This window comes from Podarcis filfolensis (genome assembly GCF_964270895.1).
Source record: "Podarcis filfolensis genome assembly, chromosome: 6".
Lineage (NCBI taxonomy): Eukaryota > Metazoa > Chordata > Lepidosauria > Squamata > Lacertidae > Podarcis > Podarcis filfolensis.
Window position 1 is genome coordinate 34,952,218 of NC_139609.1, and position 26,255 is coordinate 34,978,472.

General features: G+C 37.7%; 1 protein-coding gene across 4 annotated transcripts in view; it reads right to left on the reverse strand.

The window, feature by feature from the left end:
• Positions 1–211: 211 nt before the first annotated feature.
• The window catches only part of MSH4 (mutS homolog 4), a gene marked incomplete at its 5' end in the record, with an annotated part of 32,800 nt that continues 6,756 nt past the window's right edge, over positions 212–26,255 (reverse strand). For 2 of the 4 annotated variants that reach the window (XM_083620913.1, XM_083620912.1), the window contains 18 exons: positions 212–1,861; positions 2,664–2,752; positions 3,835–4,009; positions 4,138–4,266; positions 5,330–5,448; positions 6,110–6,310; positions 7,308–7,432; positions 8,290–8,393; positions 10,847–10,983; positions 11,161–11,330; positions 12,107–12,171; positions 14,046–14,120; positions 15,742–15,809; positions 16,398–16,570; positions 18,364–18,537; positions 22,035–22,150; positions 24,728–24,838; positions 25,441–25,601. In XM_083620913.1, coding sequence (XP_083477039.1) covers positions 1,670–1,861; positions 2,664–2,752; positions 3,835–4,009; positions 4,138–4,266; positions 5,330–5,448; positions 6,110–6,310; positions 7,308–7,432; positions 8,290–8,393; positions 10,847–10,983; positions 11,161–11,330; positions 12,107–12,171; positions 14,046–14,120; positions 15,742–15,809; positions 16,398–16,570; positions 18,364–18,537; positions 22,035–22,150; positions 24,728–24,838; positions 25,441–25,601 — 2,384 coding nt within the window. In that variant the 3' untranslated portion in view covers positions 212–1,669. The remainder of the gene's footprint in view (positions 1,862–2,663; positions 2,753–3,834; positions 4,010–4,137; positions 4,267–5,329; positions 5,449–6,109; positions 6,311–7,307; positions 7,433–8,289; positions 8,394–10,846; positions 10,984–11,160; positions 11,331–12,106; positions 12,172–14,045; positions 14,121–15,741; positions 15,810–16,397; positions 16,571–18,363; positions 18,538–22,034; positions 22,151–24,727; positions 24,839–25,440; positions 25,602–26,255) is intronic. The other 2 variants (XM_083620914.1, XM_083620915.1) reach the window with 2 other exon arrangements.

Sequence of the window (26,255 nt, forward strand, 5' to 3'; positions counted from 1 at the left end):
GACAGGCAATACTAGGGAAGGGCAGGAAATGAAAGTTGAAAAATTCTGACACCACAGCGGTACCATGTTATTTCTGTTCTTGATGCCAGAGTTGAATGTGATTTATATTGTGGGAATCTTTTGCAAATTGCTTTGAGAGCCTCTCAGGGCCATCTAATACGATAGAAGTTTTCAAAACAAAACAAAACAAATAAACATTTAATGCAATATGTATGTTTTGGGAAATTTATGTTGAATGTACTGTACAAACACCAGAAATTAGAAATAAGCAGAAGATATGAAGAATGTGTAAAAACTGACATGAACAAACAGAATATTATATATCACTCAAGTCTTCACTTAGTGACCATGTATATTGACTGGCAATGAATGTAGTTCCTCAGATAAATTTACATCTTCCAAATTCACTTGGGAACTATGCATACTGACAAACCACTGTATGAAATATCCAGTTTATACTGTCAATTTGAGCTCATTTTCCATGCCTTCATGTAAATGCACACCATATCTATACGTAGTCTCCATTCAACACACATCAGTCTCAACACCAGTGCTTTTTTTCTGGCAGTACGCAACAGTATGAAGTACTACCATCATTGGGGGGGGGAGAGGGGGGCTCTCGGACCCTGTCAACACACCATGTCGCTTTCCCCAAGCCTGGGAAGCGTTTGGCCTGCTTAGGGAAGGAGGTGCAATGCTCTGACACAATACTGAAGCCTTGCTGCCAAAGCTGGGCAGGGGAAGTCTCTTCACCTGGGAGGCAGTGCCCCGGTAGGTGGGTGGGCAGGCGAGGGATCATTAAGCAGCTCACCACCCAGCCTTGGCTTCAGGCCACACCCCTCCCTCATGTGCTGGGCCCTCTCCCTGCTTCCTGGTGAGTACAGGCACTTTTTTCTAGGAAAAAAAAACACTGCTCAACATATACCCTCAAATTTCTTTAAAGTGGATGGTTTTTAAAAGGAGCTCTACACTGTTAGGCAACATTAGGTACAATGAAATGCAGGAGAAAACAGAACAGATCACTCTTTTCTGCTGAAATGGGATTATATATGCATAAGAGCTATTCTATGCAGAATGATAGAGCTCTTAGTATCGTCAAATACTAGATCATTAAAGAAAGTGTTCAATTCTTTTTTTTTACTAGTAACATGATGTAGAATGTCACTGCAGCCATCAATATTACAATAAATACTTGCAATTACTATAACAGTGTTGTCCACTGCACAAGAAAACACCATAAAGAAGCAGAAACAACCCAGAAGTCAGCTTATCAAACCAACACATCTGGAGATTCAAACAATAAAGCTTATATGAAGGGATATCATAGATATGGCAAATGAAATAATATAGAAGAAAAAACAATTTAATCATATTTTAAAAGCTTTTATAAACAACTTATTTTAAATATATTCAAATATATTTTAAATATATTCAAATATATTTTAAATATATTCAAATAAATATATTCAAAAATAATGTTTTGAAATGAAGAATAATAATTTAAAAGTTCTAGAATTATACTGTTTCTGTTCATGTATCTGGTTTTGCTGCTGCAAAATTGGTGCATGCAAACCAGAAAGACAGAATGCTCCAGAACTATCATGCATTTTTTTAAAAAATGTATATTTTCAGGCTCTACCTATATTAGTGCTTCAGACTATAGTATAAATTATTGCTGGTCTTCAGTAGGTACTTGTTCAGCAGCAAGGCAATCAGTCTCATACTTTTTCTTCAGACCTTTTAGGTATATTCGCAAACTGTCTGGATCCAGTCGAGAGTTGCGGGCAGTTTGAACTAACATATTTGCTAAGTGATATATAGCCTTCTTCTTTAATGTCTCAGGAGTACTTCTTTGTTGCTTCTGTTATTTAAAAGGACATGAACAAATTAAAACCATACTTTTAGCATTATATTTACTATTGATTAGTTACTTAGTTGCCTAATGCCAACAATCTACTGGGGACTAACAACAGATTTTAAACTCACAAAAGTTTCAGCTATAAACAATTAACATTATACATTTAATTAACATAAACGTTTCAAAAGCACATCAACCGCCAAAAGGAAAAGCAAAACTCAGAATGTCACCATTGAATAAGCCATGACAACCAACTCAACATATAGGGAATAAGATAGATGCCAAAAGTGTTGGGGAAAACTTTGCACAGATGGGGGACTACAACCAAATTGTTCAAGTCAGGAGAGGCATTCTGATAGGTCTTGTGATCCCAAGCTGCATAATGCTGTAAATTAAAACCAACACTTTGAATTGGGCTTGCAAATGTATTGGCAGCCAATGTCGAGGCTGCACTATCAGCGGTGAAGTTGGACCAATTGCACCAGCAAGGGGGCCTAGACTTAGAACTTTCATTTATTAAAAACATGAACAAAAAACAATTGGCCTCCAATTAAGAAAGTTAAAATGTGAAACATGCAGACAGATGAGCCAATTTGAACTGATAATTTGAGTTATACGTGGTGGTTTTTGCTTTAATTTTTTAAAAAATCATTCTTTTATTCCTATGGTACGCTGCATTAACTGCCACTATGTTGCCTGTATATACAATGCAAAATAAATAAATTACTGAATTTACTTCCAAGCAAAATTGTTTCAAATCAGCACCTAACAAAAAGAGCTAACACCAGAGAATGTTTTGACATACCGACATTTGTCTAGAAATCAGAGTTATGATCTCCTTGGCATCCTGTATTATTGATGGTGGAAGAGAAGAAACCTCTGCAGCTTTAAGTCCTAAATATAAAACATATGAAGCTGTTTTTAATTGTCAGAGGTAGAGAATGTTACATTTAATCAAAAAGTCTATGAGGACCTATGATGATGTAATGCTCCTGGTCTTTTAACCAAAGCTAAAAGATTAGGAGCAGAGCAGGCCACAAGATGACACGTAACCTCCACCTATCCTCCCCTCCAAAATCCCATCTCCTTTCCCACGTGAGCTTAAACCATGGATTAGTGTTACATCTGCATAAATACTAACAAGAATTTTCTTCTTAAACAAGATTTGAAGCAGCTATGCAGATCCTAATAAAGAGGGTTTTTATCAGTTATCATAGTTAGCGTTTAACTACAGTTAGGAATTGTACAAATATAATGCTAAGCCATGGAAATGTAGGGTAGAATTCACTCCAAACATGAGATGAGGGAGCACATGCTCACATGACTTAACCACAGCCAAGAGGTCAGCAGCATTACATCTGCAGTAGCTTCTAATTTTTTAAAAAAAATAAAAAACCTTTTAATGTCAATCTTGAAAAAGCTTCTTATTAGTATCTGACTGGGTAATTTGCTTAGCAGAAAGTTAACTCAGAATCAGAATAGCTGTGCATGTTCAACTGTCATGTTGAATCAACTGTCATATTGATTCTCAAAAGGCTCAACAAGGTTTCTCCAATTTACATAATATTCCCCCATAACAGACTAAATAATTATTAAATAATGAGAATGAGAAGAGGAACACCAATACCGCCATTTCTTTCTTCACGATATTATATCGAATAGTACTGGAAATACAGTGGAGTAATACAAGAGACTGAAAAGAAGTGGAACATTTTGCAGAGTGGAGAGGCTAATGACAGCAGCAGTAATAACAAGTAGGTAATAAAAAACTTAGTAAGCGTCTGAGTGAAATAGATGCACAAACCATATAGTTCTAAATACAGAAAGTAGTGGCTGAATGAATCCCTCTGCACATGCAGACAACATCTTTCATGTGTTTAATGGAACAGGTATCTAGGTACTCTTGTTTTATCTCTTCATATTAATGTTCTATATGTTTATTTCTGTAAATTATAACAATCCATATAGCATATTACCATAGTTTTTTTCCTCCGTGTGTCCTTTAGAAAGAACATAAGTATAAGCAATTTTCTCCCTACTTCCATAACTACTTCTCACGTGTTGCACTTCAAAGTAATTGTTTTCCACATTGGGATATAAGGCATCAATTTGACATAATTCCAAAAAATGAGTGGCAAAGAGTGTAAATGCCTAAAGTATGAAACAAGAAATTAAATAGACTATAAATTATTGGAAAAGAGAAATCTTAATGACTATTACTATCTTTTATAATAGTTAGGGAAATTTCATGCACTTATTGATTAAAATATTAATAATACCTTCAAATTAAGAAGATATTCACAGACTGCGTAACATATGCCGATGCCTTCTTCAGCACTGGTACCTCTGCCAAGCTCATCAATTATGATAAGTGATCTGTCATTAGCATTTTGTATGATATATGCTATCTAGAGAGAAAGACATCAAATTTCATTACTAGCAGTAGCATGTGAGGATAAAATCTGTTAATAAGAATTCTCATTTCCTGCCCAAAACAAGAGTCAGGAAATTTACTTTAGGAATGTTTTACCAGCTGCCACATAAAAACAGAACATCCATCAACACAAACAGCTCAGTCTAAGAATTCTGAATGCACATTCAATGCACACAGAAGGCTACACATCCCTTTTCAAACTTCTTTGCTGGTAGCAGCTCCATTAGGGATGCTGTCAGTCAGCAAAAAGAGGTGCTAATAACAACTGAATGCCTCTGATTGATTACTTGTGCATAAGTGTGGGCTGAGCAGGACCGATATCTGAGCCCCCACTGCTACCACCTTTGTTGCCTTCCAAAGGGCCCCCGAACCAGAGGCGGGAGCCTCCAGCTCTTTGACAGAGCCACAGATAGGTTTGGGGGCTTATGGGAGACAGGAAGGAAGGAAGCAGCAGCAATATTTTCATCTAATTGTTATTTCAGTGTGAGAGATAAAGTAACACAAGTCAATGTAAAAGGCAATATATGGTTTGGCACAATATTCAGCATAGAAGCTGAACCACTACAGAAAGAGATCCACTCTCTGAATGGGCGTTCCCTGTCTCCTCTTCCAGTCCCCTCAGAAATGGCAGGGGATGTGGTTCAATTGCTCATAGCTGGAGTGGGGAACTGGAAAATGGAATATCCCCTTGTATGAGTAGAAGTCCCTTCGATTCCCCTCCAGAATTCTGATGGATCCTAGCCATTATTATTTTGCAACCAGAATGCACAGTCTGGGGAATTTAAATGGTAGCTTACAAGGTGGCATGTGTATGTTGGTGGAGGTGTTTGCATGGGAAAGGGACTGGTGTGCTGAGGAAGAAGAAAATGAAAACATTGGGTATGTGCAGCCTATTAGTCTAATCTTTGCCCTGTAAGGAGAAAAACAGAAGCAGAGGTCCTTGAATATTTATATGTAAGCAAAATGTACAAACCTGTGGGCCAATTAAATATTAATCAAGGCCACTCATAAAAGAAACACTAAGCTCATCTGAATACCTCTTTCATCTCCTTCATGAATGTTGATGAATTTGTTTCTATATCATCATCCATACCTATTCTAGTAAATATTTGCTCAGCAATCCTAAATGAAGAATATTCTGCTGGGACAAAAGATCCTGCAAATTAAAGAGAAGGACAAATTAATGTGAGGAGAAGTTGGCAGTAATGTTGCAGTTTAATGTTAGCCATGTGAAATTCTTAAAATGGTAGGAAATGATAAGGTTCTCTCTTGTAAATAATAACTTTGTAAGGCTGTGTTGACAGGTGACTCCTGTCTTCAGCCTTCTCCTGCCAGAAATTGTCTTGTGTGGTGATGACAGTATGGGCCTCACCCTTATCAACAGATACTCAGAGAAACAGGGAGAAGGGGTGCAGTCATATAATGGGAAACTGCACAGCCTGGGGAATGAAAGCTAAACAAAAGAGAAGAAATAGGTATTCTGGGCTGGGGAAAGGAAGAGAACTCAGGCAGAGACTGTGAGTGATGGAACAGATTTGTAGAGTGGTGGGGATGGGGAGACTGTATCAGAATTGATTAAACAAGATAACTAAACAATATTATTTGAAACTTAAGTTCCTGATTATGAGAAATTGCTGAGACCTCCTGTAAGGATAGTAACCTCACCAGGTCTCCTCTAAAACTAAGACAGACTTGGAACTCTGAAGGAATCAAGGCTGCTAAAAGCTGCTGAACTTAAAGGGAAAGGAAAGTGTAACACATTGGTTTACTAAAATCACTGGATAAGAGAAACAATGAAAGTTCAAATAACTGCTTACCAATTTGTGCCATAATCTGAGAAAGGGCTATCTGTTTTAGGTAAGTTGACTTTCCACTCATATTTGGTCCTGTAATTATGATAAAATTACTTCCCTCTGTAATGTAAGTATTGTTGGCAACAGGTTTCTCAAAAGATATTTTTTCAAGAACAGGGTGCCATCCTTCCTTTATTGCTAATGTGTCAGTAAACTCAGGACGTACTAAGAAAAAATAGATAATATTTAAATGTTTTGCTGTTATTAACAAGTATATCGCAATCCTACTTTGGTTAAGTCTTGTTCTTGTTACATGTTAGTTTATGAGAAATCTAGTAATCAATAAATTCTGAACGAAATAGGTGAATAAATTGAGTAAAACTGTAATCCTCATGTCTTAACAATATAATTCTACATACATTTACTCAGAAGTCCCAGTAATTTAAATGCGGCTTACTGCTAGGTAACTGGGTAAGACTGCAGTCCAAGGAGGCAGCTGTCAGCAAAGTGTCACCAATGGGTAAACAAACATGGTTGGTGGCCACTGTGGATAGGAGCCAACCTTAGCTCCCATTCAAAAGTGGTGGCACCACCCACCTAGCACTGAAACAGCCCAGTGCCTGACAGAGTTGTGAGTGGTGGTGCAGCACCTAACCTAGCTGACTATTGTGCTGGGTCTGAGCCTAAGAATAGTTCCACTGATAGGAATAATATAAAGAAGTAACTTTTTGAAAACTGTAACTTTAAAGCAACAAAGTTCAGGGGAGTGTTTCCTTAAATAATATTTGATTTTTGCTATATTTTGCTTGTCCTGTATATGAGTACTTGCTATTTGCTTCTATTTAAAAGACGCATACGAAACAATTGAAGGACATGTGAAGCAACTTATTAAAGTCTTATGAGAAAGCAACAAAAACTAAGTGAAGCTTCAGTTTGATAGCCAATCATATTTTCAGAGATGCTCGACAGAATAAAAAAGAATATTACACCCAGATCTTAACTTCTGAGTCAAAGAATCTGTCTAAACAAACTATATTACATATCGTTTAGTGATGCCATTATGCTACAGTAGTGGGAAGTATTTGCATGTTGATGCGGGCAATCTTTGAATCTGCCAATTACATTATGTCAGCACTATTATTTGACTAATTCACAGTTTGGGGACAGGGGAGGTAAACCGCAAGTTTTAGTAAAAGCTTTTCTAAATAACAAAGCTACTCACCATAGTCAGAAAGCGTACAGGCGTGGGCAAATGACTGCAACATATCCAGCATAGACACTGCATCAGAGAGTTTGTACAGGCAATGAATGTGTTCATAAATTTCACTCAGTAATTTACACACTATCCTGAAAGCACATAATAGCACAGTTTATTTTATTCCTCAAAGCAATAGACAAAATATTTAATAAAAATGTTGAGCTTTTAGTCTAAAATAGCAACTGTATTCCAATACAACTAAAAATAAATCAAATACAACTAAATGTATAATTGTCTACTTATATGGAAGTGGACAACTGCCAAGCAAGTTCAGCACAGTCACAGTTTTCTTCAAAAGAGTGAACATCTCAAAAATACAGGGTTCATTTTTTAAAAAATGAAAGGGAAATTCAGGAGCTTCAAATTTCTCCATAATGCTTGGGGGTTAATCAAAACCACAATAACAGAAGGTCATCTAGAATGTATATTGCAGATCAGGACAAGTATCACCAAGGCCAAGAGGATGCCAGTGTGTTTAATGACCCAAATAAAGAAAGCTATTAGAAGCTAGAAGGCTTCTTTCAATAAGTGTAAGTCTTGCCCAAATAAGGAGAACAAAAAGGAACACCAAGTCTGGTGAAGTAAGTGGAAGCAGACAATAAGGGATGCAAAAAAAATAAAATAAAAAATCAAGGAAATCACTGAAGACGTTAAGACCGACAATAAAATATTATTTTATTAGAAGCAACAAACTGTCCAGGGAGATGGTTAGCCCTTTGTATGACCGGAGTGTCAAAGGAGGAAAACATGGAAGACAGTAAGAAATTGCACAACTTGCTTTAAGAAAGTTGCAAGCTTGAATCTAAGACCTGAAACTGGGTGAGAATTCCAAGTTTGAGTGAAAATTCCTAGTTTAAAATCACTACCCACAAAAAGAGATTTAAAAGCTCATATCCAAATGTTAATTGGGCACAATATCAAATAAAAATGTTTGAAGTATTCTTACAAGTATGTCATGTGATAAATTTCTCTCAAAGACTCTTGGCATCTTTCATTCATTTTCATTAAGTCTTGTGAAGTAAAGCTATACACATTTTTCATTTTGGTAATCTGTAGGGAAATTTCAAAAAGAGATGCTAGATAAGCATAAATAACTACTCCCAGAAAACAAAGCAAGAGCAATTTGAAAAACATGAGAGTAAACTGCCTTCAATATTTTTTAAAAAAGAGAAAAGCAATAGTAATAAAGCAGAAACATAAATTGAAAATAATTAGTGTGAAATTATTTTATCACTGGATAATGTACACCACCCCATAAATGTTTATTAAAATAGCAAGTACTTTTGTATGTGTTTAAATTGTGGTAGCACAAGCTAACCCACTGTAAGATTAAACATTTCTAGGCTTTATAATGAAGAAATTTGTGTTCAGATTATAAACACCCTCTTTGGTCATAAGCATTTACATGACAGATTACTGAAGAGAAAACGAATGCAGCATACAGAGAATAAAGGTAAAGGTAAAGGTAAAGAGACCCCTGACCATTAGGTCCAGTCGTGACCGACTCTGGGGTTGTGGCACTCATCTCGCTTTATTGGCCGAGGGAGCCGGCGTACAGCTTCCGGGTCATGTGGCCAGCATGACAAAGCCGCTTCTGGCGAACCAGAGCAGCACACGGAAACGCCGTTTACCTTCCCACTGGAGCGGTACCTATTTATCTACTTGCACTTCGTGCTTTCGAACTGCTAGGCTGGCAGGAGCAGGGACCGAGCAACAGGAGCTCACCCCGTCGCAGGGATTTGAACCGCCAACCTTCTGATTGGCAAGCCCTAGGCTCTGTGGTTTAACCCACAGCGCCACCTGCGTCCCATACAGAGAATAATCTTCACCAAATGTTGTTGGGGTTGGAATTCTGTGCCACCACAGATTTTTGTAAATATAGCTTCTTGTCCAAAGATATATTTCTTTATTGAGTTGTGTAGGGGATGCAGGATGGAAAAAAGATTGGGGGGGGGGGGAGCAGGTGGCATCATTCCTGTAAGGAAGGGCCACTAACAGGGATGGGCTTCTGTACCCACAGATTTTTAGGGATACAATAGAGATCTCTCCATTGACTTGGAGATGGTGGGGAAATAGAATAAATACTATAAATCTCCAGGATTTTGATGGACTTGACGTGAAAAACAAATTCCAATTCCTCCTGCAAATCACTGCACTTAGGAGTGTCCTGAGAAAATACTTGTGATTAAAATCTAGACCTATTTTCCCAAGCTTGTTTGATTTTGTTTCTTGGGGGAAGGGAGAAACGGCTGAGCATTTTATGGACATGAGACCACAGAATGACTTGGATATTTGGGGAGTCCTTGAGCCACTCAAGATGCCTTGTTTTTAATGGAACAATTCAATTCAGAAATGTAAGACTCTTCCTAGAATTACCTCAATACAAAATCCTTATTTTCATTTCTGTAACGTTGCAAGTTAGGGTAGTTAATGAATATTTACAGATATTATAGAAAGAATATTATTTATAACAGGCTAGATCCAGACTGCATTAGCTGAAATCAGCATGACTTCACTTAATCGTATTAATTACATTTTCACACTGATTTCACTGGGTTCTCAATACCACAAAGAGTGCAGCCTTGTCTTCTTAATATTGATGGCTGGAGGGAAGGGGTTAGGATAGAGCATAGGTGCCTCTCGAATCAGCTATCCCACCAGTGGTTCACTTGCTTCTTCTAATAAGTGTGATGCCCCAAAATAGCATCAGAAGGTTGGTGGTTCGAGGCCCTGCGACAGGGTGAGCTCCCGTTGTTCAGTCCCAGCTCCTGCCAACCTAGCAGTTTGAAAGCACGCAGTGCAAGTAGATAAACAGGTACCGCTCGGAGGGAAGGCGGTGTTTCCGTGCGCTGCTCTGGCTTCGCCAGAAGTGGCTTAGTCATGCTGGCCACATGACCCGGAAAAACTGTGTGCAGAAGCAGACAAACGCCGGCTCCCTCAGCCTGCAAAGCAAGATGAGCGCTGCAACCTCAGAGTCGTTTGCGACTGGGGTACCTTTACCTTTACGAGTCCTAGTTTAAAGCTTAAATATTAAGACACTTTAATCTTACCACCTTGCTGAGAGTGAAAATGAGAACAGGGAGTGTGACAACCTAGTATTTCTAGTGCTAAAAATAGCAACAACCCCCATGAATGATCTTGACAGTAACTTCAGCATGGAGACTAGTACCGTGACTGGCTGGATAGTGGTGAGGAGTAATTCTTAGGACAGCAGCATGGTAAGCACTGGGCTAGCCCCAAAAGGGGGATAGAGAAGAGTTACAGAATCAGTGATCTGCACATCAGAACTGATAGCCTCAACATCAGAGAAGAGATGGCCTGAAGCACAGTAGCAAGTAGTAGTGCATCTGAAGCTGGATCTTGGCTGGACAAAGGGAAAAATTGCTGCCATTGAGGCAGCAAGGTTGGCATGTTAGATGTGTAAATAAGGGTGCATACTACACCCATCAAATCTCGATGTAAATTCACTAACTATAATGACCCAACAGCTCCAAAATGTGTACCTTGGTAAATTCTGAAGGAAATTGACCATTGTGTATTGCTGCACAGTCAGCACTCATCTGAATAAAAAATCCTCGTGCAGAACTGAAGCTTGTTTTCAAAGGAAGGTTGTATTTTTCTGCAAGCTGTGCTATCATTCCTTAATAGAAAGATGTAAAACAAAAATATTTTGTAATGTAACACAGTAAGGTTCATCATAGCTATCACAAAAATATTGACGGAAGTACTATTATGCAAACAAGTACGGGCTATAATATTGCAGGAAAGGTATATATATTTAAAGTACCCAAAATTAAATACCTAAACAGTGAAGTACCTGCAATATCATCCACAATCTCAGTGTATGTTCTTCGTGCTATATCAAGAAATTCATTTATATTAGGCTTCACTGCATAGCATTTCTGTGTTCTCATATTCAAGCATCCTTTTGTGTATCTTGTATCATCATTAATGACAGTTTTAATCTTTTCAAGTATGACTCCAAACCTAGAAATATATAAAATTGGGGCAATGTCTATGTCATATTTTACAAATGCTGTATTTATCTAAAAGTAATGTAATTAAAATACTCAAATCCAAAACCTCTGTACTTCATATTCACTGGGTTGTAATCAAAGATGTCTGTGCCTAAGTGGATTGGACTTTCACTTGCACAGCAAAACAGCAAAACTTTGCCTTCCTCTCCTTTCCCCTGCAGCCCCCTGCACACACTCAAAATTTGCTCTGGCGGGTTGGTGGAGAGGAAGGTAAAGGCCCACTACATGAGTAGAAGTCCACTCTTCATGCTGAATTTGAATATTTTCAAAACCCTAATAACATCTTCATATCTAATGCTGCACAATCGCGTTAGATACTTTGCATAGGTTTCCTAAATATAGCTTAGATGTGAACAATAATTTTCTTTGTCAGAATTATTTGTTTAATGGCAATTTTATTGAAATCAATAGCATGTTTTTTTCTTCTTTAATGTCAGCGCTAGTTTTTCACCCAAGTATTCTTTTTCATGGTATGCTTTGTTTCTAACTAATCAAGTTGGTTATTTTCTGTCTTTCAACAAGTTTCCTGCTCTTCCAGTCAGCCACTCCTCCAATAGAGTCAACTTGCAAGCTGGCCCTATCTTTCAATGGGAGGAGGAGCAATCCGAAAGGGTCTCGAATACCTTCCTTACTCTACTAGAGAAAATAAAATGCACATTTTACAAAAACAGGGTGCAAGAAATAATAACATCAGTGTCAAAGATGTTTTTAAAAATAAAACAGTACCTGTTGTCTTCCAAAGAACTATAGTAAGCCTTTAACAATGGTGTTTTATAGCTTTTTAAAGCATCCTGTTAAAATCAACATGAAAAACTGATATATTCAAGTGTACAGAAATGTTAATGGATTCAATACCCTTTCATTCATTTAGGTTTAACTGGAAAAAAACAGCTAATAAAATCTGTCAATATTAGATGATTACATAGAACAAGATATTTTCCGTACGCTGAACTTGTAAGTATAAGAGTCAATTTAAAATAAAAACCTAAACATTAATGTTTTAACCTCTTGGCTGATTATTGTATGAACTTGGCTCACATTCCAGGAAATACCATGAATATAAAGAACAATCTTGCGCAAGATAGAATTTTATTGCTTTTGAATTCTAATCAGTTTATTTAAAATATATACCACCTGACTCTTAATCAAAATTGACTCATGCGGCAGCTAACAATTAAAAAGTAACAACTAAAACAAACAAAACATCATTGAGTGTTAGCTAACTGACTCATTAAAGGTAAAGGGACCCCTGACCATTAGGTCCAATCGTGGCCGACTCTGGGGTTGCAGTGCTCATCTCGCTTTATTGGCCGAGGGAGCTGGCGTACAGCTTCCGGGTCATATGGCCAGCATGACTAAGCCGCTTCTGGCAAACCAGAACACGGAAACGCCATTTACCTTCCCACCGGAGCGGTACCTATTTATCTACTTGCACTTTGATGTGCTTTCGAACTGCTAGGTTGGCAGGAGCAGGGGCCGAGCAACGGGAGCTCACCCCGTCGCGGGGATTCAAACCACCGACTTTCTGATTAGCAAGTCCTAGGCTCTGTGGTTTAACCCACAGCGCCACCCGCGTCCCTAACTGACTCATTAGGTGATAGATAATATCTCACAAGTAGACTTCCATTTGCATGATGAGACTACCCCTTTCTCTCTTCCACACACTCCCAAGAGAGGTCCTTCTATCTTCTAGAACATATTTTGGGTGTGCGCAGGGGGCTGCATGGCGGGGTAGCAGATCTGTTCTACAATGGTGTCCATTTCACTGACAAATGGACATATTGGATTTCACCCATTAAAAACATGGGAGCAGAGAGAGAGTGCTAGGGCCATCCCCGCTCTCAAGGCGCATCAATTGCTTCCACAACCCTGGTAGCCTTTTCTTCCAGACAAAATGTAGTTGACCATGATAGATAATGGTCAAACATACAGAGCATGGATCAAATTGCTCCAATAATCCTATCCACATCCTCAGCTCACAACTGAAAGACATCTAAGTAATAAAGTACTGATAAAATTACTCCCTGGATACATTCTGCATTTGTATCCTTTCAAAAGTGGGATCAAAGTTGTGAGCGATTTCCTTTGCAAAATACCTTGTATCATAGAAGGCCTCTGATGGCACAAGGTAATCATGGGGTGGAAGGGATAAAAGCCTCCTCACAAGAGCTTTGCTGGATATCCGAGCATAGATTTCTAGCACAGAGTAGGCTCCAAGATGAGCTCTAGACAATGACTAGCCGAGCTTACTCCTAATATGCTTTCGTCTATGTTGTAGCTGTCTTTTTAAAGCATACAATTGCCAGGCCAGCGTTCTGGAGATGAGCAGGAAGTGATCAGGTAAATTATACAGGGGCAGGCGGCCTAAGTAATCAATTGTTCAGACCGAGGAATAATGCCAGGCAGCAGCTTTCCAGCACTAGGTGAAATAATAGCCCTTTGTTACTGGATGCCTAGTTGAGATGCAATAATACCACCCTCTGGCCATCTGAGGTGGTGAAGAACAATAGATGGCAAGCAACTGGTTCCCTTCTCTGGCAAACTAACACAGTGGCACAGATGGTAAAGGGCCTGGTTCCCACTGCAGGAGGACTTGGTTTTAAGACTCATAGGGCCAAATGATAACCGTAGCTGACATTTAACATAAAGCTTCAGGACAGAATACCTTCAAAGGTTCTACAAGTTCCAGGGTGTGCTTCAGATAAATTAAATTTGTTATCTTTGATTCAGATGCATTAACCTGTTAGAAAGCAGAAAAGGTATATACTTTATCATTATTTTACTGTTTGATTAGCATAATGTGGCCTAGATACTGTTGTGCTTAATATAATTGTTGCCTGTTGTATTCATATTTTTGTATTCCTATTTTTTTCTGTATGAAGCATGACCACAAATGTTAGGAATGTTAACTGACTTATTTCCTTTCTGCCTAATGAACTGATCACTTTGACTGGCACTGTTATATCACCATCATTTAGAATCATCTAATATTGACACTTGGTGATTCTATGTTATCAATTTTTGCAGTGAAACAGGAGCCTCTTACATACACTTTCGGTAGGGAAAAAGAAATATACACCCGCACCCCAGTACTTAGCACCTACCTGTTCACCTAGGCAACACCTTAGTGGTCAAAACTTAACAATCTCATTCTATGGTGCTATGGAGAAAGGGGGAATTTAATGTGGACCACCAGCTTGCCACTTCTAGTAATCTACTAGAAATGTTCTAGTCAGGAATTTAGCTTTAGTGTCATGAAGACTAAATAGTAGCACCTATAGCTCTAGGCAGGCATGAATAATTGACACTTAGTGAAAGATAACATAGTAGCAGGTCTTAAAAGAACAGTGATTCATAGGGTTCATAACACGAGCGACTTTATTACTGGATAAAGGTTGATCTGTGAATTCTAGTTTTATTGAGATGGATGGCCACCTATCATGTATGATATAGTTGAGATTTCTGCATTGCAGGGGGTTGGACTAGATGACCCTTAAGATCCTTTCCAACTATACAATGCTATGATTCTATGATCCTGTGGACTCTTGCCTTCTACTTCACTGGCCAATATGACCACATTTCTGTATCTGGAACCCAGCATTTGGCCTCTTTTCTGGGTGGATGTGGGCACCTTATTTCTTTTTCATCTGTTTGAACTTTTAGGACTTTTGTGTTATTGGTACTTTCTTCAAGTTAAAGTATTTTGTATGCTTTTTATATAGAATTATTTCACTTTTTGTCCTTTTTATCATATATGTAGTTTTATTCAGTCACCATTTGAAAACATTCTCTTATTTGAATTTTCACTGGAGCTTGTACATATTTTTTTCTAGTGTTATAATACTGGAGGCCAAAAACATTATTAACAATAATAACAACATTAGCTCTTTGTTGTAGGAAATCATTATTTTGGAGATTGGGACTATGTGCCTAGTGGTTATAACCAACAAACCTAAAACCTAAAAATAATTTGATTTTCAAAAACATAAAGTGCAAGTGTAATTCAGTGAAAATTAAACACAGAGAAATTCCATTAAATTGTGTGAATTATTAAAATAAATATAGTATGCTAAATTAATTTTTTTATTAGTAATTAACGAACATTTAAAATATGTTCAATAGCCTGTAATTGCAAACTTCTAGAAATCTAATAAAGATTTTTATCTCATTTGTACTCTGGTGTGAAAGTACTAAAATTTAAATGGTAAAATTCTCATTTAGTGCTGCAAGTTATGAACTGAGCGCACACATCAATTAAGAGATTTCTCTACAACAAACACAGAAGTGATCACTAATAAAAGGAAAGATAAGTGGCAGCTATTTATTTACCATTTATGAAGTAAAAGTATTTATAAACATACCGTATCCTGCTTTGGAATTTGAACTAAAACTGAAAGTAGTTGATCAGTGTCCAGGAATCTTGAAATAACTATAAAACAGAAATCAAGCAATCACTGAGCTCAAGCCACAACCATTATATCCAATTGACTGTGATTTAATCCTATTAATATAATTAAGGCTAAACTGCTTTAAATCTAAAATTAATATGGCCAAAATGTTAGACAGAATATACTTTTTATCTTAATAAACATTAAATTTGATCAGAACAGAAACATTGGGGGAAGCTGTTCTCTCATATTGTTTCATCAATCTGGATAAACCTCCAAAACTGCTATTGGCCTTGGGGGGAGGAGGGGATACAGATATATCATTGGTATCAGAATTCACTTCTTTGTCATTGGTAGCTAGCTTGGAAATGTGGTGCAGGAAGGAAGAGTTAAACACTCCTTCCCCCAAGCCCCACTGTTCCAATCAAATTTGGAGATCCCTACACTTAAAAACTTAAAAACTTAAAAACATACATACATACATACATACATACAGCGATCCACTCATAACAAGCTGAGAATGAAGCAGCAACAATATTCATCCTGCTCAAAAGCTGTGATTAATAGAAATATGATACCCATTATTAAAGGAAATATGTTATCCATTCTATAAAGCGATATTTGATTACCTGACTGAAGACCCAAAAAGAGTTCCTCTTCCTGAAGTAGCTCTTGAACAGAATCCAACCTTGTATTAATGGTATCAGCATCAATCAAAGGCTCTAAAATATTAGATCGAAGTCTCCGACTTCCCCCTGGTGTTTTAGTATAATTTAGAACACCAAAAAGAGTGTGCCCATTCCTTTGAAAAATAGCACAGTTGGGGGAGGGGGGGAATCTCATTAAGAAGTTGATACAAAACAATTTAAACGTTCTACAACTGCTAACACACAAATCACATTCCAAGGCTACACTCGTGCTCCTTCAATCTGCGGAAAGCACAGCAGTACCTGCCGTGCTACCTCCATGAAATGCATGTGGCTGCATTTATTAACAGAAATTTGCACTCAAGTGATGATGGAACCTCTGCCCCTCTGCATCCAGCTAACTGCACAAAAGCTTGAAATAGTTCTGGAAATATTTAGCAACCATCTCTCTGTGTGTAGATGCTTTTCAATAAGGGAAAGAATCAGAAGTTAGAAGTTTAGGAAAAGATGCCATGTACAGGAAAGCACTGAGTGGCATTTGACATCAATATCATAGTGCCAATGCAGCTGCTCTGTGGGAGTAGGGGAAGATTATGCTGGAGGTCTAATGTGAGCTGCTCCAAACCTGTTCTTCATGTGCCAAAGAAGAAGGGCATCAGCACAAGAGATAATACCGGCAATTATTATGCAACAAGTATATGACTTACTAATACAGTTTCAGCATGACCCAAGTCATGCATTTTGCTTATTAGTGTGTGACTATAATACATCAGAAGTTTTCTTCTGAGCAGTGAATTTTATTTCTCAGTGAAAAGGAAGTAATTTACTCAGACAGTGCCAAATGAAAGTATTGTGATAAGAACAAATGAGAGGAAAATTTAACTAATCATTTGTACAGATGTTATCAAGAATATTAGAATTGTATGTTCTGTCAAGCAAAAAGAGAGAGAACAGACTTCAGAAGAATATATTGAAACTAGTACCACGTTTACCATTTCTGTCTGCAGTGGGAAGGAAGAGATTAACACAGAGAACTGGGGTGGAAGCAGCTATAACTTTAGTGGACACATTATGGCAGGTAGAGGACAGAGAGCGAAGTGAGCAGGACAGTACCAGGCAGAGGCTGACACTAGCCAATAAGTGGTTATTAGCCAGCCCAGGGGGAAAGGACTTCTTTACTGGGTTAAGTTAAAGGTTCCTAAGTAAGAATTAATGGTGGTGGCGGCGGCACTAGTTTAGGAGAATCATTGGAGCTGGAATAAATATCCCTCTTCTCTCCACACCTCCGATGACTCCTTTTGTTGTTGTTAAATACAACAACTTTGAAGGAAGAATCATGGGACTGCTCATCACATGTAGCATATAATTATCCTAATCACAAACTTTAAAGGAAATGGTACATTCAGAATGTTCAATATGGAACAACAAATATCTATAAAAAGAAACACAGGATTAACCAGGGGGGAGTGTACTTGAGGGGAGAAGCTCTTTAGGACCTCAGGGATTCCTACTGCCTGGTGTCCAAACAACAATCACAGCTCTGACTTCATTCATTGCCTAAATACATTGCTAGATGGGAGCAATCACATTTAGAAAACTCTGTGCACCTTTTGCTTAATAACTTTATTTATTTATTTATTAAATTTCTATACCACCATGCATCTGAGGATCACAAGGAAGTTTACAATATAATTTCCCCCCCTAGAAGACAATAAAGTTCCGTCTGTGGCACCTGCCGGAGAGCACCATTGAAGCCCTTCATGGGTGCCATGGTTGGTGACACCTGGGTTTGACTGAAAAGACCAAAATACATTTTTAGCTGAAAAACAAACTTTATTTTTTAAAACACCATAGGTATGCATCAATATCCACCAGTTGTTGTATAATCCAAATACAAATTCATTTCTATCTTCTCTATACCTTAGAGTCGTGAAATGAAACATCTTACCTAGGATTCCTATTGTTAGTTATTAATTCAAGGTTTATGGCTGACGTTGAATCAATCATTGCTGTTTGCTCACTTCCATGGAAACTAATCTTAAGTGACTTAGGTGCATAAACTGAATTTTGTATGAACTCAACATACTTCAGCACAGCTGCAACAGCTGCCAGACAGTAGTATCTATGAAATTGTAAGACAAAATAAAAACAAAATTGCACATACTATTGTGCATAAGCTTTTAAGACTTACGGCTTACCTAGCTTTGAAGGTAGAAACCCTGAAAATATTAGCTGGGATAAGCTAGAGTAAGGCTTTCAAATAACTCTCAGAAACTGATAATGACATATGAAAGGTCCTTCTTTGAAAGATAGTAAATCACATAAAATATCTAAAGGGCTCGCTTCTCCCATACACATCTGTCTAGCTGTTAAGATCTTCTCCAGGGCTCACTGCTGAGTCCTCCCACCTTCAGAATCAGAAATCTATAAAGTCCAGGGCCTTCTCTGCGGTGGCACCTTGTTTCTGGAACTCCCTCATTTTTTATTTAGAGCATTTGTAACTTACTCTTCAGCAAAAAGAAGTTCCTACAAAGGCTTACACAAAATCAGTTAAAATAAGAGAGTCTCTGCCTGCAGTCTTACATATGACAGACACAAAAGGCGAAATGGTCAGGGAGGCAAGAGGATTTGACATCTAGTCTGATAGTCTTTCAATGCCAGCATGCCCTGCAATCTCCCAAATCTGCTCCTGAGCACTGGGGGAACCACCAAAGCAGATCAGGGGGGTGCATGAAGTACATGGGAGTGGGGGGAAATTGTTCCACAAGTGGCAGTAATTCTACTTTTGCAATAATGTCATTATATACAACCCAAAGAGACTTTAATAATTTACTTTGCAAGAAATACTTGTGAGAGTATAACTTTTTGCTTTAAAACAACTGAGGAAGGAAGGGATGAAATATATTTATAAAAATTATGGATGGTATGGACAATGCTAAATATTTTCTCTCTCATCATTCTAGAACTGGGGTTCATCTAATTAAATTGATTGGCAGTAAATTCAGCATAGATGAAATAAAATACTTCACAGTACACATAGTTGTATCATTCATTTAAGCAGGGAATGGAGATTTCATCTAGCTTAGACTTTTTTTAAAAAAATAAATAAAGCTTACATGAATTAATAGTGCTTATTCCATCAGTCATCAACCAGGAAAGCAAAATATATTATTCACATTAAAGGCAATGTATGTATAATATCCAGATGCTGGGGAGGTGGGGCTAAGAATGGCCATTTCCAAGATACCCGGCTTGTTAATTTTTCAGAAGCAGCCAGTTGGCTACTGTTTGAAAGCAGAATAGTGGATGAGATGAATCTTGGTCTGATCTTCCAAAGCAATTCATGTGTTAAGGGAAGAGCAAGGAATATTGCAGATGGTAAACCATCTGAAATAATTTCCTTTCTGCAGATAAAGTTGTCATGTTTGCCTGCTCTACAGGAATGACTCACAATCTCACTGTCAACACATCTTATTATAATCAAGAACCATCTGTCATCAATGAAGGCTCAGAGATAGGACAGGTGGAAATACTACTCAGCCGATGTCCAACTGGGTTTTAGTCCTGTTACAGAGACTTTATAAATAATTTGAAGTCTTGTACTACATAGTTATGGGTAGGGATGTAATAAGGCATCATTCTCTGTCCTGCCCTGTATTCTTCACATGCAGCACTGTTTCCATTCTGCTGCAGTTAGTATTCTATTAAAAGCTATGTTATTCATCTCTCTGTCTGCTAGTGAAATTATGTAACAAGTGTAACTTATTATGTAAATTATGTTGTTATGATGTTATTTAATCACATTCATTGAATGTGGAAAAATACTTGGGTATCATTTGTAGATTGAAAGCAGCAATGGTAAATATGAATCATATTCAATGGAATGATTTCTGTTCTGGACGTAAGTGAACATTGGCAATTTCTATCCTGGTTTCTGTTTTTGATGGAATTCTGCAGCACTCCAAGTTAAGAGCCATTTTAGATTGAAATATGGTAAACAATTAAAATTCACATTCAACCATGCAGCACAGTGACCTTGGACAAACCACTGACATACAGCCTTACTTAACTCACACTGTTGTTGAAAAGCTAAAATGACAATAATAAATTGAGAGAGGGTGAGATATAAGTGAAATAAATACATTTAAGGCAGATACCTAAACCATGTCCTGTAAAATTTGTAGATCACAGTCTAGAAACTGTTAGAAAAGATTCAAAGAAGGTTAATTAAGAATGAAAGCTAATAAAAGCAAATGATTTGGAAAAGTGATCCTGGCATATGCACAGAGTGTAATCTTGAGACAAAGCCAATTTTTCCATTGTCTTGAATGTAAAGAGATAAAGATAAACGCATAGTGTAAAGTCATACTTGGTGGTGATTCAAACACTGTAGGAGTGGACTATCTGAAATGAATTTATATAGGCATAAACTGCTGAAGCTGAGCAAAACTTTGAAGCTACAATTGAATAATAAACAAAAACAGGAACAGAGGAGACAATGCATTACTTTATGCAATTGTTCTTTTTCCAACAGAAGCAACACTTTTGGCCTATACGCCCTCTGCTGGAATAAAACACTGGTTGCACATATCAAACAGCAACATAAGAACACAACTTGGAGGTATAAAGGAACTAAAGTGATATAACTAATGAAAGATAACTGACAGAGAGTCTTTCTTAAGACATTCCATTACGGAAAACAACAGCTTCACAGCAGTTTAACACTCTAATCCTAAACACATTTACCTGGAAGTATTTCTATATAAACCTTATTTTCATGTAACGTTGTTTGATATCATATCTTTCTACAAATCCAACCCACAATTATTAAGGAGAAGGTTATAATGAGCCAACAGAACATACTCCCAGCTGCTTTATGCAGAGTTAAGGTTATAGCCAACTAAACCACAGCACATGTGAAACAAGAACCAAGAACGCAACGGAAATTCTCTTCTTTCTCTTCCCCTGCCCTCTAAAACCCCTCCCGCCCCCAATCTATTGCAGAGGCTTGGAGAAAACCTTAGTGCACTCTCTAATTATTTGATCTAGTTGGTGTAAGAGTCAACAACATCAAATTATAATTGGTTGGTAAATGAAATTTCAACAGGGATAATGATTACAGAAATGTTGAAAGCAAACAATGGCTTGGATCCAAACCTGCTTTTGGGCAAGTGCAATGGGATTTCATTGATGCAAGGCAGCTCAGTTCCTGCTGATTCACCCTCCCACTGCAATCCTCTGTGCTATATTCTATATGCTTCCAAACACTTCCTTGCCTTCAGGAGTTGCTTTTCAGGATATACCAGGGGATTGTGGTGAGGGGTGTGTGTGGAAAAACCCTAGAATTCTAAGCATGTATCTTTGGTTTCAACCCAATATACAATAATAAGTAACCGAACATATTGGGCAAAAATCAATCATTATTATCAACAAGGAATATATATAAAGTTTTGAAGAATATTTATATCAACATATATAAGTATTTTAAAATATTTAGATCACTGTCTGAAAGCAGTAGACTAATAATCTTGTAGGTAGATGACCAGCCTATGAACTGTGAAATTACTAAAAATGTGGCATATCCAAAGATAAACTGTTAATTTCTATTTACATACATACTTGGACTGAACTTCCATCAGAACAGTGCTGAACTCAGGTATACATAATTGCTCAATATATTCCAAGCCTTTCGTTTCATTGAAGTATTTTCTTTGGACTGTAGTGAAAGTCACATTCTGGAAAACAAGCAAAGGCAGGATTACAGAACGTTGCTCCAATATGTAGAACCTTTCATTCCAATGTTCTAAAGAAATTAATAATTTCAGGTAGCAAAGCGAATTATTTACTCGTAAAGTCCCAAGTCTCAATATTTACATTTTGCTATGGGTGTGATTCAGAAACACACATGTGCACTGAATGGATCGTTTTTTTAAGCCTTTGAATTGCGTTTTTATTTTATTCAATTTTTAAGTGCCCCTTCATCAAACAAGATCCTGAGATGGTTTGCAACATAAACATATTATAGCACAACTAATAGTAACTAATTAAAATAAAAAAAACTTTTCCACAGCTTCCAAATGTCAATACAATTTAATTAATTAGGTATCCTTCTTCTTTCCCAATTGTTCATTTTTCCTATGCAATAATTAAAAACCATGGCTCTTTCCCCCTCCCACCACTCTTTTTCCTTCAAATAGCCTCTGGATGTTCCTGTGTAAACTTTGGCAGGTTTCTTACCCTGGGGCATCTCCCTCATAGTTTGAACCCCCAGGAAGGAAGAGGAGGGCAAGTTCCATTGCACAGCCAAAAGTCCTTGTGCTAGCAGATGCACTTGATTGGATACCACCCCAATGGTTTCCTACATGAAAATCCCTCGATGAATGTTTGAGATTTGGCAGGCTTAATCTACTCTCAAGGGACTCCTTTATCTGCAATCTTGCCTAAAAAAGATATAACTGTTTGTAGAGTCCCCTTTAGAGTTATTGGAGGCATAGCAGAGCATCAGACTTAACAAATCAGATTTGGATCCAAATAACATGCTGAATCAGAATAACACAGATTGTCCTACTTCCAGATGTTAGAAAAAACAAGGTGAATCCTGCACACCTTCATAATATAGTTTCTAAACTATGGTTACTACAAAATGTTTTGCAATTGTTTGAACTGGGAAATTAGTAGCAATACATTGCTAGCTTCAAAGGAGTTTAAGCATTAGTCTGAGTCATCGGTGAAGAAGTTGTTGGTAGGAATTTTTTTAGAACACGAATAGGCTGACTGCAGACTTTGTTGTTTAATTATTATTTTTAAACTACTTCAACAATTTGCTTTAAATCTACAAAGCAACAGGCTCCCTTAATAATGAAGCATTGCTAATTTATGGGCTGTTCTGCACATCTTTTGAAAATGCACCATTTTCCACATCTGTTTTGTGCACTGTTTTGCACTATAGTCTTTTGTGGTTCTATACCACAAGTGATCTCACATTCCGTGGTAAAAGGTTCACATGTCCTGCTCATTTCCCCCCTCAGCTCTACTGTTGTGTTTCTCATCACCAAACCATAAACTAGATGACACTTCTTTCTGTCACTGTTTTCTGAAGATATAGGGGGGATGTGCTCTCTGCTTCTTTTCCAGTATTTCCATCACATTGTTTGGTTATTGCTGTGTTTTGACTAAATATTATTGTTTCTAGCAATGCATTTCAGCAACGTACGGTACATTACTATCTGACTCTGGTTTCAGCTTTCTCTGTCATGCACATTGTTTGTCCTGAGTATTTTTCAGCTCCAAAGGAGAAGGATATACTGCACTCTGACTAAACATGGTTACTATATTCCTGGTATACTATATAAACATGGTATACTATATACTATATTGGTGTTATATCCCACCCCAATATCCTGAATGGTGCAAGATTTCAGGGGCCCAAGCACTTACGCAGGGTCTGTGTGTCCTTTGGAAATGAGGCACATCAGAGACTGCAGTATCTTTACAATATATGGTTTATTTACGCATATATACAACCAGAGTCTAGATGGAGGGAGTTCAGAGCATTCACATTCCAGTAGGGTCTCTTGCTTCTTGCATAGGTGCAGCAGTCTTGTATCCAAAACAGCAAAAAGCCATGCTCTGTCCCAAGGTGGCCCACTTTCTCAGCAGCTTGCAAACTCCAAATTGATTTTCCTGCTCCCTTGCATCAGGTCAAAATGAAATCCTAAACCTTTCCCAAATTGTCTTGTCTCTGCACACTAACACACAGCTGGAGGAGGGACTCCACTTCCCTTGCTGTCTGACACTGAAATTCCTGATGACCCATCTTTTGTTAGGCTAATGACTTGGCCATCATCAGCTTTGTTCTGCCAATGACCCACACTCAGCTAGCTTTGCCAGACTGGACTGGCTTGTTTAACATACAGTGGTACCTCAGGTTACAGACGCTTCAGGTTACAGATGCTTCAGGTTACAGACTCCACTAACCCAGAAATAGTACCTCACGTTAAGTACTGCGCTGCCAAAGCACGATTTCTGTTCTCATCCTGAAGCAAAGTTCTTAACCTGAAGCACTATTTATGGGTTAGCGGAGTCTGTAACCTGAAGCGTATGTAACCTGAAGCGTATGTAACCCGAGGTACCACTGTATAATCTTTCTCTCTATTATGCAAGTGACAACAACATGCAATTTCCCCCCCAATGAGGGTTTAATTTTAGTTTTATTCAGAGAAAATAAATGGTTCTTCTTTAAGAAATTGGGCTACAACTACCACACAAATACTTGTCAAATAATATGTTAAATAAGTGTTCCTTGAATGTACCTTGAAATTTTCTGTTATCAAGCTGAACAATTTTGTTGCATTTCCTGTATCACATGCAGTATTTGACATGATGATTTCCAAAGGTGCTAAAATTCTGAGTTTAGTGATAACCTAAAAAAAATAACGTGATTTGGTAAAAATATTTACATGAGCAGCTTTTATAGCACATGTTGTTATTTATTTATTTATTTTTAAGTGTGTGTGTGTGTGTGTGTGTGTGTGTGAGAGAGAGAGAGAGAGAGAGAGAGAGAGAGAGAGAGAGAATCAGTGTGCACAACAGTGTGTAACTACAGGACAAGTATTTGCCCTTTAAACTGCAATCTCAAATATGACACAGAGAGTCAACAGAGGGAAAGAAAAAGAAAAGGGGGGACTGAGCAAGAGAATGGTAGCAATTGAGTAACATGTTGTTATCAAGAATCATACACTTGCTGTCATTTTGAGTAGCTTCCTAGCTCCTTTATTCCAAAATCGCTGTTTGGTCTGTCAAGGCAGACAAAGCTGAGACCTAGGACAAGAAAGCAACAAGTGCAGAGGAGGCACACAGGGAGAAGGGGGAAGTTCCATTGTGTGAGTGTGCCTCATTATGCACACGCAACAATTTAGGTAATCCTGTCCAGTGAGTCAGTGACTGTAATTCTATGCCAAGTACATGCAATACCTATTGACTTCAATGCAAAGCAGTTTATATACAATTATATATCCAGATTTACCTTGGCATATGTTGTATTGTCTGCAAACTGAGATAGCACAACTTCTGGATTTTTTAAGTCAATACTTGCCATCCCCACTTCACCTCTGGCAAGACCTCTCCCTTCTATTACAGCCACAATAACAGATGCAGCATTGTGAGCAGAGACTGAAGATGATGTAACTGTAAAAACAGTGAGATACATTAGGTAACCTGACCTAATCTAAACTCTGCTCTAGCGCTACAAAAATTAATGGAGTTTGTTACAAGCAACACTTGATTGTTCATATTGCTGTTTAAAGCATGTGCTTCTCTCAGGTATACCAAAACGTTGAAAAGCCCAAAATAATTTATCTTGAGAAAAATCACACATGGTGCAACATTTACAGATATGTGTGCAGTATATCATATCTACGTAAAACAATAATGTTTACAAATACAAACATAAGCAGTACTTTACTAGGCATATATACTTTATAAACAACTGTTTTTAACATTAAGCATTTTGTAGTCACACTGATTTAAGCACTGCATGTGCTTTTCTTGCTCATTAAAAACAGAGGGCAAAATCCAACACTGAATGAATGAATTAATTTCGGTCACTGATCAGAGTCCAACATTGTACCAATGGATTTTCCCTCCCTTCCTTCCTTCGGCAGTCCCCGCCAAACTGCTCCAGTGGGTCCCCAATCCTCCAGAGTAGTTTGGGAGTTCATAGTGGATGTAAGGAGGGATAAAGGAAAGGAACTCCCATTTGCACAAGTGGAACATTACCCAATATGGCTGAACTGTGCTCCATAATTTTTAAGTCAGAAGAAATTACTCATAAAGTTTCTG